Source organism: Gossypium hirsutum, chromosome D06 (assembly GCF_007990345.1).
Source record: "Gossypium hirsutum isolate 1008001.06 chromosome D06, Gossypium_hirsutum_v2.1, whole genome shotgun sequence".
Taxonomy (NCBI): domain Eukaryota; kingdom Viridiplantae; phylum Streptophyta; class Magnoliopsida; order Malvales; family Malvaceae; genus Gossypium; species Gossypium hirsutum.
In genome coordinates this window covers 61499571-61515043 of record NC_053442.1, presented here as the reverse complement: position 1 = coordinate 61515043, position 15473 = coordinate 61499571, and the positions used below count along the sequence as shown (strand labels likewise).

At 33.5% G+C, this 15473-nt stretch overlaps 2 protein-coding genes across 2 annotated transcripts; one reads left to right on the top strand and one right to left on the bottom strand.

Annotated features, from left to right (window-relative positions):
• Positions 1-123: 123 nt before the first annotated feature.
• Positions 124-2121, bottom strand: LOC107902140 (uncharacterized). The gene is made up of 2 exons (XM_041095619.1): positions 541-2121; positions 124-416 (listed from the first exon to the last, which is right to left on the bottom strand). Exon 1 carries the CDS (start codon positions 2119-2121, stop codon positions 550-552), a length of 1572 nt encoding a protein of 523 aa, XP_040951553.1. The 3' UTR covers positions 124-416; positions 541-549.
• A 1819-nt stretch (positions 2122-3940) lies between these two features.
• Positions 3941-6012, top strand: LOC121203274 (MACPF domain-containing protein CAD1). The gene is made up of 3 exons (XM_041096065.1): positions 3941-4050; positions 5024-5262; positions 5781-6012. The coding sequence occupies exons 2-3, from the start codon at positions 5024-5026 to the stop codon at positions 5986-5988; spliced, it is 447 nt and encodes a 148-aa protein (XP_040951999.1). The 5' UTR covers positions 3941-4050; the 3' UTR covers positions 5989-6012.
• The last annotated feature ends 9461 nt before the right edge of the window (positions 6013-15473 follow it).

Below are 15473 nucleotides of genomic sequence, written 5' to 3'. Positions count from 1 at the left end.
ATATAATTATATTTGTCAAATAAACAAGTGCAGCAGAAAAGCATGTAGCATGAAGCGAAATTGGTGGCTTCCAAAGTTTCATTATATATGGGGTAAAACAATAGTTTAAATAACTAATTAACATTGCAGAAATAATTCAAATAATTATTAATTTTCATAATTCAAATCCAATAAATCACAACATAATACTGAAATCAAATTTTACAAACTCAAATATATCATAGATGAATCACAAAGTAATAGTGAGTTCAAATCATATAAACTCAAACAAATTTTAAACAAAACAACACTTAAATCAAAACACACTTAGAACTTGAACATCCTTCATCGAAGAAGTAGGAATGAAATGTCAAATCCTTTGCGAACTCTTTGGATCGGATAAAACCTCTAGTGCTTTCCATTTGAGCAAAACACATCTGTAGCCATGAAGACAATTAAAACTAATGTTAATAATGAAAATAAAATCATGAAATAAAAACAATTAATTGCATTGATGATTTAAAAGAAAACAATAGCTCTTTAATCATCTAAAGTACTTACCATAAAGCTTTAATGGTAGAAATGCAGACATTTGCAATGGACAATATAGTCGCATGTAGACTCTTTACATTTGAAAATTTCTTCTTGGCAAAACTTTCCACAACAAGAGCATTCAGGGAAGCCCTCGACCTTCCTAAAAAATTTAAGATTGTGATGATGATTGTGATAATAAGAAGAAGCTGTGACCCCATCTTTGAGAAATGGAAAATTTCCAAGAACACATTTGGGATGAGTAGAAGTATCACAAATTGAACAAGAATAATACCAAAGGCTTGGATCTCTATATTGCTCACAAATATCACAATAACTTTGCTCCTTATCATCATGATAAGTAAGCTTTAGCTTGTGTTCATCAATTTTGTGAAGAGCTGAATGTGGTAATGTTAAGCATCCAAAATCCAAAGCAAATCTGCACTTTCCACATCTGAATGCACCGTACAGACACCTTTCGCCACAACCATTACATTTCTCCTTGCATTTGAAATCAAAAAAGAGAAAGTGTTGGTGTCCTTCACATTCAATGATATCAGCAACTTCAGCACACCTTGTGCACATGTCCATATATCCTCTAATTCTATAGAAGAAACCACTAGAATATTGACTGCAAAAGTAACATTTCTTGAAGCTGTCGGAATTGAGGTAGGCATTGCTTTGATGAAACCAATGTTGCTTGATTATTGGCAATTCAGCACAGGTTTTATGAAGAAAAAAAGGGCATTCTGAACAATAATAGAAAATATTTGAGATAGGTAGCATGCACCGATCACATTTTCTATCAATTTCCTCCTCCAACTTGTCTGCTAACACCAAGCAATGTTGATGACTAAAATGCTCAATCTTTGTAGCTTCCCCAGCTTCATTCACCTCAATAATACGAATGATGGAAGACTGCATAGATTTTTCTTCAAGCTCCTCACATTGCTTTTCATCCTCAATTACCTTGTACAACCTTGCATCCTCTAAGACACAATTCACATGGACAATGTAATTGCAACCTGGCCTCCTACAAGAGTAACTCCCACGATCTAGTTTTACTTCATTGAAACAAATCTTGCAATCTTTCCTTGTAAGCTCTCGTGTTTGAAGAAAATGTTTGTGAAAAATGCAGTGATCATGTCGAGAAAATTTGATAATGCGTGGGAGTGAAATGCATTTCTTATGGACTATGGTGCAACATGTAGAACATATGTAAGAAATGTAATTTCCTTCAGTGCCACATGCATCACAAATGAATGAGTCTTGTCTCCAAAATAAGGTGAGTGGGTGCTGATGACGGCTTTTGTCTTCAACAATGGACCTCAGCAAAGCATATTCAAGATTGATGTTAAAATGGCAAAGAGAACAGCCATAAAAAGCTCTAGAATGTTCCTTTTGGCATAGGTTGCAAAAATGGTTGCGATAACTATAATAAAGGAAAAGAGGGTGTATGTGGTGGGAAGGGTGATTGATTTCAGTGGGTAACTCATCAAGGCATTTCTTGTGAATGATGAATGATGGACAATTAGAACAAAAATATGTAGCATCTGTCAATGGTTCATGACACCAGGAGCAACTGAATCTTTTGAATACATCTATGGCCATGGGACTTTCTATGAAGGTCAATGGATGTTGGTGGATGTCATGTTTGGACAGTTGGCTAAACTTAAATGAAGAAGATAATTGAGCACATTTGATGTCAATGGAAAAATAACACTCCCGACATAGATAAAAAAACATGTTACATTTTTCCTTGCATAATGCACAACCATATACCTTGAGATCCCTAGGATATGGCCCTCGTCGAAGAAAAAGACCTGCGCCTGAGTGCTTGGAATGGAGAGGGTGATTATGAAGGTAAAGGGGTGCCTCTGCACATTGCTTGTGAAGGTGATAATTGCAATGAATACAAGTGAAGTATGGAGCTGAAAGCAGTTCCCCACATCCATCGCTGTGGGCTTTGAGACCTTCATTGCTTTGCTCTGCCACTAACACCAAGGGATGTTGCCGATGAAAAGGATGCTGAATCTGTTGCACCGACTTGTCGTGACTTGCACTCTCATTCTCGTTCTTCATATCGATTAATTAGTGTGGTTGTGAGAAATGAAAAAGATGAAGGAGATGATAGGAATGAAAGAAAGGCAGAGGATGAAGAAATGAAAGAAGAAAGGAAAGAGTGAAAAAGAGATGGGTAGAAAGAAAAGAATGGTGTAGATGGTTGAAGGCATTGCAATTCATCTTTGGTTAATTGAAAGTTATGGTAAAATGGAATAGAAAAGATGCCAACTATCTTCTCTTTCATATCAATCATTTTTTAATATTATAACAAACTATTTTACTTTTGCTAATTAAGAAATAGTTACCACTCATGATTTCTTCAAATTTCAATTTTGTTTATAATATTTTGTAAATTTATTTCAAAAAGGTTTCTACAGTAATCATCAATATTAACTATTTGGACTAAGCATTATTAAAAAACAATACCAAATTATTGTAGAAATTCAAGTAATTTTAGGCCTAGTAGAGGGACTAAAAGCAATATTTGTCCAATTTTCTGTAAAATGCAAAAAAGACTGAACATGTGTCAAGTAGAGGGACCAAAAGTGATATTTGACCAATATTACATAAAAAAAAATGAGTCTGAACACGTTATTAATTTGTAATGTATTTTTGTATTGCACAAAACGAATACAGAAGATACAAAGAAAATGACAATTAAAGAAATTGATAAAAAACATATTGATAAATTATTTATATATTTTAATAACAATTATAATGTAAGCACATATTAATTTTTTATATTTAATTTAAACAGTAAATTAATTGTTATATAAAATTTTTATTACATTCAATAAAAAAAGATTTTACAAAATAAAAAAACTAAAAAACTTAAAAGGGTTTAAATGAAAAATAACTTTATAAAATGAAAAAAGTATTTAAAGTAGGACATATTATTTTTTATATTTATTTAAAATTTAAAATTAATTACTTGATATATTAATTTTAATACACTCAATATAAAATAAAATATATTTTGATGTTCAAAGCGAGCCAAAAAAAGTATAACACAATGTTTGGTTGGGTGTATTGGTATAGTCATTACACCCCTAATCGGTGGGCCCCACTTAATCCCCCTTTAATCCTTTGTTTGGTTCAGTGTATTACTATTACGGGTCTAATACATTACAGATCTAATCCTCAAAATCCACCGATTTCTATTCCGGAAGGAAAGCTCAGTTTTGCTGCGTATTAAGTTCTCCCGATTTTTTCTACCCTGTTTTACCCTTCTAACTGCTTCTTCTGATTTCTTCTGATTCCATAACTTTTTCCTTCCTTTCGGCCACCACAACTGCTTCTTCATCATCACTCATCAGCAGACTGCTTCTTCTTCTTCATCCGCTCGCCGATCGCCAGTCATCCGTGTCCATTTTCGGACAACGGTGTCTTGACAGTTCGTATTCCGTTGACACCAGTACGAGAGGGGAAGATCTGTGTCGGTGCTTCTCCATTGCCTGACATCCTTATACAAGAAAGGTTTTTTATTTGCTAACATTTTACATTTCATTCTGTTCTCTGAAAAAAATTGAATTTTGACCACACGCCAAGCAGCCCGAGCCCTTCTAGTTTTTAGTGATTACACTTCTCGGCTCCGGGCACTTAGCTCCTTATGGTTAGCCCGACCTAGAAACTGATATTATTTTATTTCATGAAAGCTCAACTTGACTGCATTAATGCTTTGCATAGAGTGTTCTCCCTATTTCACCTTTTGGTACCCATTGACGATTCTTGGATGGTGAAGCATAATGTGAAATGTAAATTTTGGTTGCTGTGGTTTACACTCACTAGCCTATGGAAATGGCAGTAATTTAGACAATTGCTGTATATTAAGTAGGATCTGAGCAAAATGTGTTTGTGATTGTGTGTAGTAATCTCACATGTGAGGCAAATCTTCCAAAACTTTGACCATCTTGTAATCACCTTAAGTGCAATGCTAACTTAGATAGTTCAATGCTTCCAAGTATTTAACCATCCACATATCATATTAGCATCAATTTTTCTCTGAATTGGCTATCTCTCTATATTACAATGTCTAATGTAATCAATGATGGAAATGATCCACAAAAGTTATTTACAAGTAACAAGATATTATGAACCACGATGTTGAACTCCCAGGCAGTTGATTTTGCATCTTGCTTGTTCATGAATGTTTGGTCTCCACTGGCCTGTAAAATTTTCGCCTATCCTTCCTTCCTGCAAGCATGAATGTTTGTTCATGAATTCTCAAATAAAAATAACAACTAGCTTGAGGTTAACTAATTGTTAATAATGGCTGATATTAATCAGATAGCTACTGTCTATCATGCTGAAAACTTCTGTAACCTTAACGATGAAGAAATCCGAAAAAAGAAAAGGCTAGAAAAGTATATAGAATTATGCAGTTTGTTCAATTTGGTGTTTTAATGATGTTGTACCTTACATTTGTTCCAAAATCTTATTTCTTTTACAGATGTCTGAGTTACTTAATCAGAAGTCTTCTATACAAGGAAAAGTTCATTCAGGGTATCTTAACAGTATCTTCGATTTGAGTGGAAATTGGCTTCATGATGCTACAGACACCAAAACTCTCGCTTTCGATGGTTACTTTATTTCGTTGTACTATTTACACCTTACAGCATTTCCACTTGTTCTAAACGACAGAGTTAAGAAGTCTGTTCCACCTCATTGGGATCCAGCAGCCTTGTCTAGGTAACTTTTCCACATATTGTTTGCACATTTTTGGCATTAAGAATCATATGGATTATGCGGATGCTTTTTGAATGAATGAAGAAATAGTACTGGTGACCCTACTTTATAAACGCTTGCCTATGTTAAAAGAAAAATATATTATTATTATGCTGAATTAAAGTGGTTCTCAACTGGTTGGGTCGATCATGTGGCCATATGCTGTAAAAATATAGTGTAACTAATTATATGTGGGATGATGAAGGAGCTGCAATATGTGTTTTCAACTTTCTTATGCAATTTTAGCTAATTTCTAAACATTTTTTCTCAAAGAAGTAGGATTCTGTTTATTGATCATTAGATTGAACTTTCGGCATATAAACTGTTACATAATTGTGCTTCTATTGCCTAATTGGAAAATTTTGAGACAAGGATAAGTTACTCTAGTCCATCGTAAAGTTATAAAATTGCTACTGCTATGGTTGTTGTCAATAGTTGTAGTATAATATGCAGTATATATCTAATAATTTGTGTTTTGGTAGGTTCATACAGACATATGGAACACACATAATAGTCGGCATGGCTATCGGTGGTCAAGATTTAATATGTGTCAGGCAAAACTCTTCCTCTACAATTCCTACATCCGAGCTTAGAGGGTATTTGGAGGACCTCGGAGATGTTATGTTTTCAGATGGGAAAAGCCCTTCATTAATACAGAGAAAGTCAAGAGATGGCAAACAAAAAGTATAAGCAACTCATTTATATTTAAGGGCCCTTTCTTCTTTTGTTCGGTAAACACTGATATTTTTACTAAATGTCGTATATTTATGTAGGTGCCCGACATCTACCGTATTTTGCAATCAAGCACCATGCAGTTGGCCAGCATTGCAGAAACATCGAGCGTTCAGCACATTGAGGTACTAAGCCATTGAGGGCTTGGTGGTGATTGGCAAAACCCCTTTGCATTCAAACCCCTTGTCCTCTGTCTCAACGGTTTTCTGATTCCAGTTCTTTATTCTTAAAAATTATATCTAAATTTGTTTATTGTGATCGCGATTCTGTTCGTTCTAAATAACTTTCTCATTGACAAAGAAAGTATGTGTCCCATAAAGAACTGCAAAAAGTTCAAAAACAAAGAAAGTAGTGTTAAACCACTAATGAACATGTCTAGAAGTGTGTATATGGTATATGCCCCATGTTTTGAAGTCTTTACTCTTTAGCATGTCTAAGAGAATGTGTATAGTATTTGCATGTTGAATTTTATATAAGCAAATTAAGTGATCAGTTTACTAATGCAGGGAAGAAGCAGATGAGTTGTGCCAAACGCTGGAGGAGAAAGAGGACAGTTCATGTACTGCCTCAGATCAGTTTTCTTGTATCACAATATAATGAACCTTGCTAAACAAGTTATGCGTGCAATTTAGTTGGAGAGGTTTTTTGTTAGGTCATGTAAGACTTTTGTTGGTTAAACTATTAGAAATTCAAGAGCAAATTGGGTCCTCTAATATAAAAATGAGCAATTTAGTCCTTATATAATTCGTTTTGAAGCAAACAAGTAACTTTTGAATAGTTTTAATATTTTTCTTATCTAAATGCTCGTGGAAAAAATTGAAAATAAACATGTCTAAAAGTTTAATCATAAAAAAATCCATCTTTCTACAGAAAATATAACAAAAAAGAAGTTCAAATGAACGAAGAAAACAACATTGAAGACCAAAATTGCTTCAAGTCAAATCTAGAAACAAAAATGAAATTGAGAAAATAAAATTTACGTTCTAAATTTTAGAATTCGAAATTGTTGATGCACGAACAATAGAATCCTAATTTGTCAATGGACAGAAAATCACTGATGAGATGAGTTGAAAGGTGCTTTACGGTCGGAAATGGAATACATAATTGGGAATATGAAGAAAAACCCTAATTCATTATGTTGATACAATCATAAGAATATTTAATACTAAGAATTTTATTAAATTATATATTTTTGTTAAATTATATTTAATAATAATTATTTTAAATTATATTTTAAAGTATTATATATTATGATTTTAGTAAATTCATATAAGAATATTGATTATTAAGAATTTTATTAAATTATATATTTTAATTATAATATATTTAATAATAATTATGTTTAAATATGATTAAATTATTTATTATTGATATTAATAATCTTATTAAAATTTAAATAACAATAACAATAATCATTTACCAAAACAAATTTATGCTAAGGGTATTCTAGTCATTTTAGTTTTTTCCATTATGCTATTACACCTCTATTCCATTCAACCAAACACAAGATTATTATTACGTCTCTATTCCATTACATTCAACCAAACAGTTGATTTGCTATTACACCTCTATTCCAATACACCTCTAATCCATTACACCTCTAATCCAATACACCTCTAATCCAATACAGCGAACCAAACGTGCCCTAAGAACTTAATTGATTTTCTTTAGAAAAATTTAGCGGCTTTAGTCTTAATTTTAATCTCATAGTTAATTTTTTCAACATATGATATATTTAAAGAGTTTGATTCGAAAACATAACCACCAAATACACAAATTATGTACCAATTGCTTGCAAGAAAGCAAAAACATCAACATTAATCTTCTATGGAACATCAAAGTATCCCCTTGAAGCTCCAAATCTCATTATAAAATTATCATATTCCATAAACATATTTTTATTTATGAATTAGTCCTCCAACATATTTTATTAAAAAAATAAGGAATATTACTATAAATTCTAGCAAGTAAGGTATACGCAAGAGTGACTCCAAAGCTTCCAATGTTAGGGCTGTCACTTTTCTAAGACAAAATTAAAGTAATCACTTTGCTTTGTCTACTTTAAGGGGAAGACTACTTTATAAATAGATTTTATGTATAGGAATGATAATTATATAATCAGTCACCCAATTATTACTATATTTTTATTTTGATTATTAAATTATAAAAATTTTCAATTTTATCACTCATTTTTGTTTTGGTCATTTGCCCTCTCACTAGTTAGAATGTTAAATGGAAATGGTGGGGTGGGTTTTTTTTTACTTGGTATAATAATATATTTAGTCCTTAACACTTATACATTCTATCAAATAAGCTCTAATTCTAAATAATGCAACAAATTTAATCTAAATTCTATCAATTTAATTCTCAAACCATACTATTAATTCGAGGAATGACTGAGAAATGGCAGTTTGAGGATTTACAGTTTGACTTCTTTATATTTTTTTTTTCCTGCTTATAGTTGACTAGGTATGTAACAACTTGTCAAATAAAATGAGAAAAAAAAAGGAAATAAAATATATATGTGGGAAAAGTTAACGAATGTTAACTTATTGATCTGGCATCCATGTAGAAGTCTACGTGTATGCCATATAAGAAATTAATTATTTTTAAAAAAAATATTAAAAAATGCTTTTCATATAGTATAATAAAATAAATTTAAATAGACATAAGTGATTGCAAATACCTTATTGGATATTTTAAAATTAAGTTAACTTATAATTTTCAATGGTTGTGTGTGTTAATTGGACCATGCATGTTATTTATAATTTTGAAATTAAGAGGGACCAAATATTGGAATTAACTTTATGTATAGTTGAAATTGAGCTTCATATTTGTATAATTTCAGTGACTCTTTTATATCATATTCTATCTTTTGATCATGTTTTATTTCATATAAATATTTATACTTATACTTGTCAAATAAATATATGCAATAGAAAAGCATTTAGCATTAAAGAAAATCGGTGGCTTCCAAATATTTCATTCATATACACCCTAAAACAATAATTTAAATAATTAATTAGTACGGCAGAAATGATTTAAATAGCAAATAAATTATATTAGAAATAATTCAAAAAATTATTAATTTTCTGACCCAAAATAATATTGAAAATTAAATCTTACACACTCGTACAAATCATAGATGAACCCCTAAGTAATAGTGAATTTAAATCATACAAACCCAAATAAATCTTAAACAAAGCAGCACTTAAACCAAATCACACTTAGAATTTGAGCATCATTTATTGAAGAAGTACGAATGAAATGTCAAATGCTTCGTGAACTCCTTGAAACGGATAAAACTTCTGGTGCTTTGCATTTGAGCAAAACACATCTGCAGCCATGAAGACAATTAGAACTAATGTTAATAATGAAAATAAAATCATGAAAACAATTAATTGCATTGATGATTTTTTTTAAATAATAGCTATTTAATCATCCAAAGTACTAACCACAAAGCTCTAAACTTGGTAATTCAGACATTTGCAATGAATAATATAGTTGCATGAATAATTCAGACATGTTTTGGAAAAAATGCTCATCGTGCTCATCCTCAGTCTTAGAGTAAACCAGAATATCATCAATAAAGACAAACCAGAATATCATCAATAAAGACCACGACAAACGAATCCAGATACGGCTGAAACACTCTGTTCATCAAATCCATGAATGCATCCGGAGCATTCGTCAAACGAAGGGCATAACTAGGAACTCGTAGTGCCCATAACGATTCCTAAATGTCATCTTATGAACATCCACTTCCTTAACTCTAAGATGATGATACTCAGAACGGTGATCTATTTTCAAAAACACTAAAGCCCCTCAAAACTGATCAAAAAAGTCGTTGATCCTCAAAAGTGGATACTTATTCTTCACAGTTAGTTTATTCAACTGTTGGTAGTTGATGCACATCCTCATGGTACCATCCTTTTTATTTACAAACAGAACCGGTGCTCCCCACGGAGACACACTAGGACGGATAAAACCACGGTCCAGAAGCTCTTGAAGTTGAGCCTTAAGCTCTGTAAGCTCCTTCGGTGACATTCGGTAGGGAGCGATAGACACCGAAACTGTACCTAGTAGAATCTCAATGCCGAACTTAACTTCTCAATTTGGAGGTAAACCCAGTAACTCCTCAGGAAAGACATCCAGAAATTCCCTCACTATTCTGATATACTCGACAGAAGAGTCCTCAAAAACTGAAACACTGACGTAAGCCAAATATGCCTGACACCCTTTTCGAACCAATTTCTCAGCCACTAGAGCGGAGATCACATTAGACAAGTAATCTCGAAGCTCACCGATCACAACCACTTCCTTATCATCCACGGTCCTTAGAATAACCCTTTTAGTCGCACAATTCAAGCTAACTAGATGCTCAACCAACTAGTACATTCCCAGAATTAAGTCGAACTTCCTAAACGATAACTCTATTAAATTTGCCAGAAACACAGCCCCTTGTACCTCTAATGGAACATTTCTATATAATCTACTAACCTGAATAGATTGTCCTAACGGACTTAGTACGGTAATCTCGCTAGAAGTACTCTCAACAGAAACCTCCAAGTTTTCAGAAACAGTACTAGCTACATAGGAATGTGTAGAACCTATGTCTATCAAAGCAGTATAAGGAATATAAAAAATAAATAATGTACCCGTGATCACATCAGGAGTATCTCTATCCTCTTAGTGTCGAGCAACATAAACTAATGTAGGCTGTCTCGCCTCAGTCTAATTAGCACATCTGCCTGATGCTCTCTATCTTGGCCCATACCATTACCACCCCTAGCCGGTCCACTGCCACTAGGTGGCTACTGAATTGCCCTCTGAGGCTGTACCGAACTCGGTCCTAAAGCATGCATTTGATCAGCACGCTGTGGACACTCTCTAATCTGATGCTGCAAAAACCCATACCTCAGACAAGCCCCTAACCTCTTCCAACACTTGCCCGGATGGCGCCTACAACAATCACCACATGGCTGAATCCCAGTAGGAGCGACAGGAATTACCACCTTAACAGGTCTATCAGGTCTGGCCCATTTCTTAGGCATCTGAATAGAACTAGAGGGCTCCAAATCCCTTTTATTCCTACTTATCTCATAATCCCTATTCTGGCGCTCCAAGCACTTAACCTCTTCAGTGATTTTCGCATTATCCACCAAAATAGCAAACTCACGCTCCCTCTATGGAACAATCAGAACCCTCAAACTATCCCTTAAACCATCCTCAAATAGGACGCATTTTTCATACTCAAATGCCACCATGTCTCGAGCGTAGTAGCTCAACCTTTGAAACTCAGCCTCATACTCGGCCACAAATTTATCGTCTTGCGTGAGATTCATAAACTCACATCTACGAGCATCAACATAACTCGCGCCCACATGTTTTCCCTAGAAGGTAGTCATAAAATAATTCCAGTTCAGACGATCTAGTTGAGTACCCTCCTCAACTGACAACCACCACTGATATGCCTTGTCACGAAGGAAAGAGACTGCACCCTTAAGTTTATTCTTAAGAGTAGAGTCGATATCGTTTATGATCCTCTCAGTGGCCTCCAACCAATACTCGGCCACAATAGGGGCGACTCTAGTGACACCCCTAAACAGCTCAACCCCATTGGACCGGAGTCGTTCAGTTACCAACCCACGGTCTCCAGATCCAAAATAGAGTCTAGTGACCTTCTCTAACACCCTCAACATAGCTTGGACAGTGCGTCATCCTCAGCTGAGCAGCTTTGATACCCAGTCTCAGTAGCAGGTGAAACCAGTGTCTCACTCGTGTCTAAGTTTGGTATACTACCCAGAGAGAAAGACTCAACTCGAGCCCCTTACGGCCCTTACTGCACTCATGAATACCACGGCAGTAAGTTTCACGAGCGTTCATCATATATTTCAAATTTATCTACATTATAAAATTTTATGTATCAGTTCCAGTATTTATTAACAAATATTTTATACTTAATTTATCAGAAGTTCAAAAGTATTTTAGAGGTTTTAGTCTCTAACTAACTCAGTATAGTTTCAGAAAGTGCTAACTACAGTGTTTTCAGAATATTCTATCTAAGTTCAGAAATACTTACAGGATCGGCGCTAGAGACTCGGTATACCACAAACTTACTCAGTGTGATCTAAATCATTTGAAAACTAGTTCTTTCTGAAACACAATTTTGGAACTCAAAATTTACAGCCCGAGTTTTGTAACCTATCTCTAATACCACTAAATGTAACACCCCAGACTTGGCTTAGATGTTATGGTCGAATCCAATAGTGTTACATGGAAGGGTTTTTAAAACAGTGTTAATTTTATAAAGTTTTGTTTAGTCGTTTGATAAATCATCCTAGTTTAATATCGGTTACTGAAAGCATTATTTAACTAATTCATTTTTCCAAAACATGAACTATAGCTAAAGTTTTTAGAAAACATTGTATTTTGGAAATATAGTTCGTGCGTTTGGAAAATCCTTTTATTTTTGTAAAATCGTGATTTTAGTCAAACGTGACGATAAAAGTTAAAATGCCTCCAAACCAAAATAAAAGTCAAACAATCCAGAGAGTCCAATTATTACAAAACTTCCAGAAATAATTCTTAAATTAAATAAAAACCTTAATCTTAAATAATTTACGGACTCGTGGTCACCATGAGGCTCCGTCACACTGATCCGCCTAAGTCTGTAGATTACCTGAACAAAATAAACATACAGATGTGAATTTTTGTAAACTCAGTGTGTAACCCAATAGAAATAGACATGTAACACATACAGAAATCTCATATACAGTCAGATACAGATTCGGACTTATGTCAATTTCAGATACAAATAACATATTCAAATAAACAGTACAGACATGTAGAAGCCTACCCCATCCTCTACACACCATCTCCGACCATCTCATCACATCATGTGGGGTTAAAAACACTCACTCATCCTAACACACCATAGATGCGACACATTACAGATAATATGCAGACAAGCTACCAGAGTATAGGAGAAGTGTCACTGTACAGAGCACTTCCTCCACATATACAAAACCTGGTCCAATCACAGATATAGCTTATAAATACAAAAATAACAGATACAGTAATATCATTCATAACATACTTATACACAGATAGCATATATATATCTACTTAAATAGAACAGATATACATCTCGGTATCCTACACAAGGCAAACTATCAAAATATCAGATCACATAATTGGTTTGGTTAACCCTTACCGACCTTACGATTGGCTCACAGTCGATCGAAACAAACTGTGTAACCCTAGGGAAAATTTTAGAATTATGGGCCCACATACCCGTGTGGGCCCACACGCCTAGATTGGCCTTGCCCTGTGGCTCACACGGGCTAGCCCAAAACGTGTCGGTCCAGATGCTTGTGTGGCCCACACGGCCTACTTGGTTTAGCCTGTGTGGCCCACACGGCCATACCCACACCACCGCACGGCTGTGTCTTACGCATGGTCATGCCTTCGACAAACACACGGTCGTGTCTCGCACACGGCTAGGCACACGCCCGTGTGGCGTCGATAGAATTCATTTTTTGGCTTTTACTGAAACTTGATTTTCTGCGTTTTGGGAACACAACTGTTTCAGTTTTAATGCGAAAACACTTCCGAACCAAAACAACACCTAAAATTGACACAACTAAACTTCCAACATCATTCTAAACTCACAATTAAACCGAACTAACGAAATTGATGACGATGAAACTCGAATGTTCAACGCTTACCCAATTTCTTGAATGACTTCGACTACGATTGCGCAAGAGGAGAGTCTCGTTCTTCACGATTCGCTACTACCAAAAACATAATTTCAATACCAACGAAAAATCAACATCATTCTAAACAGCTTAAAAGAAAAATCTCTATAACCCGAGGAAAGCATTCTAACACCACTTAACAAACGCACAAGAACACCGAAAAGCTGAACTACCAAGACTGATCAATTAAATTGATAAAAAAATGTAGAGAAAGGGAAAACCAACATCAGAAATTTTTTTGAGAGAGAGGACCAATTTTTTTTTTGAAAAAAACAAAAACAAAATCAGATAACCCCAGTATCCCAACTTCCCACTATCATCTCAACCACAACTAGCCACTCACTCAGACTCCCACTCCCATCCAAACTCTCTTAGCCAATCAAGGCAAAAATTAATACCCACACTCACGCAATGATTCAAACACAAGACCTTCAACACACCAACTCCTTACCACTCGAACCAATAAGCTTATTCTAATATGAATTATCAAACAATTTTATATAAACCCACTCAACAAGGATAAGGCTAGGATTAGAAAAATAACAAAATTTACCTAAAGTGGGACTTGGACCTAAAACCCCATACACACACCCAAAACACTTAACCACTAAAACAAATATACAATTATGTCAAGTATTTACAAAAACAAAAATAAATTATTCAGGGCGTTACATATCCAAATATGATTAATATATAAATCTAGTAAGTTAAAAAATTTAAAACAATTTTTTAAAAATGTAAATCGAATCATTCAAATCCAAAATAAATATATATATTTTTAGTATAGAATTACAATTAGTAGTTTAAGTATATCATACCAATAAGTGTTGGGTACTATGATAAGATACATTACACTCTTAAGCGAAGAACGTATATTTGAATCTTGAAGGTGATATTATTAAGAGAGGCAGTCACAAACCCGAAACATGAGCAATAAAACGAACTTGAAAAATAGTAAAAAAAAATCTCATTATTTATACTAATAACTTAATTATTTTATGAACAAATTTATGCTTTTTATAATAGTTTTTAAATTTTATTAATAATTTTAATAATTTTCTATATTTTTAAATATTTTCCATAATTTTGCAATTTTTTTTGTAATTTATATATATTTATGTTTTCTTAATCTTTATTTAAAAAAGTTTCAATTTTTAATATTTTTTTATGTTTTATTCCATTTATTATATTTTTAATTTGAAGATATTTATATGATTTTTTATATAAAATATCCTATTTCACTGCATGGCACAATCCTGATGTGCCACATCATGAAAACAACCTCTAAAATAGCTATCGTTACTCTTTTAACAGTTGACCGTTAACTTTAACAATTAAATGGTTTAACAATTAAAATATCCTATTTCATGATTTTGTTATTATTGTTATTCTCTTCTTCATTTCTTTTAACACGTAGTTTTTCTATGTTTCCATATGTTAAAACTTTTTATGGGACCAAAATGAAAAAATTAAATTGCTCAAAACAAAAAAAAATATAGGGACCAATTGTAAAATTTAGCCAAATTTTTTTGTTTGAAATGACAATTTAACATGCCACGTCAGCTTACCATTACACCGTTAACTACAATTAACGGCTCAGTGTCTAAAATGTTACAACAGGTTAACGTAAGTGACTAATACGTAACCTGAAGTAAACAAAAGTGACTATTTTGGTATACCCTT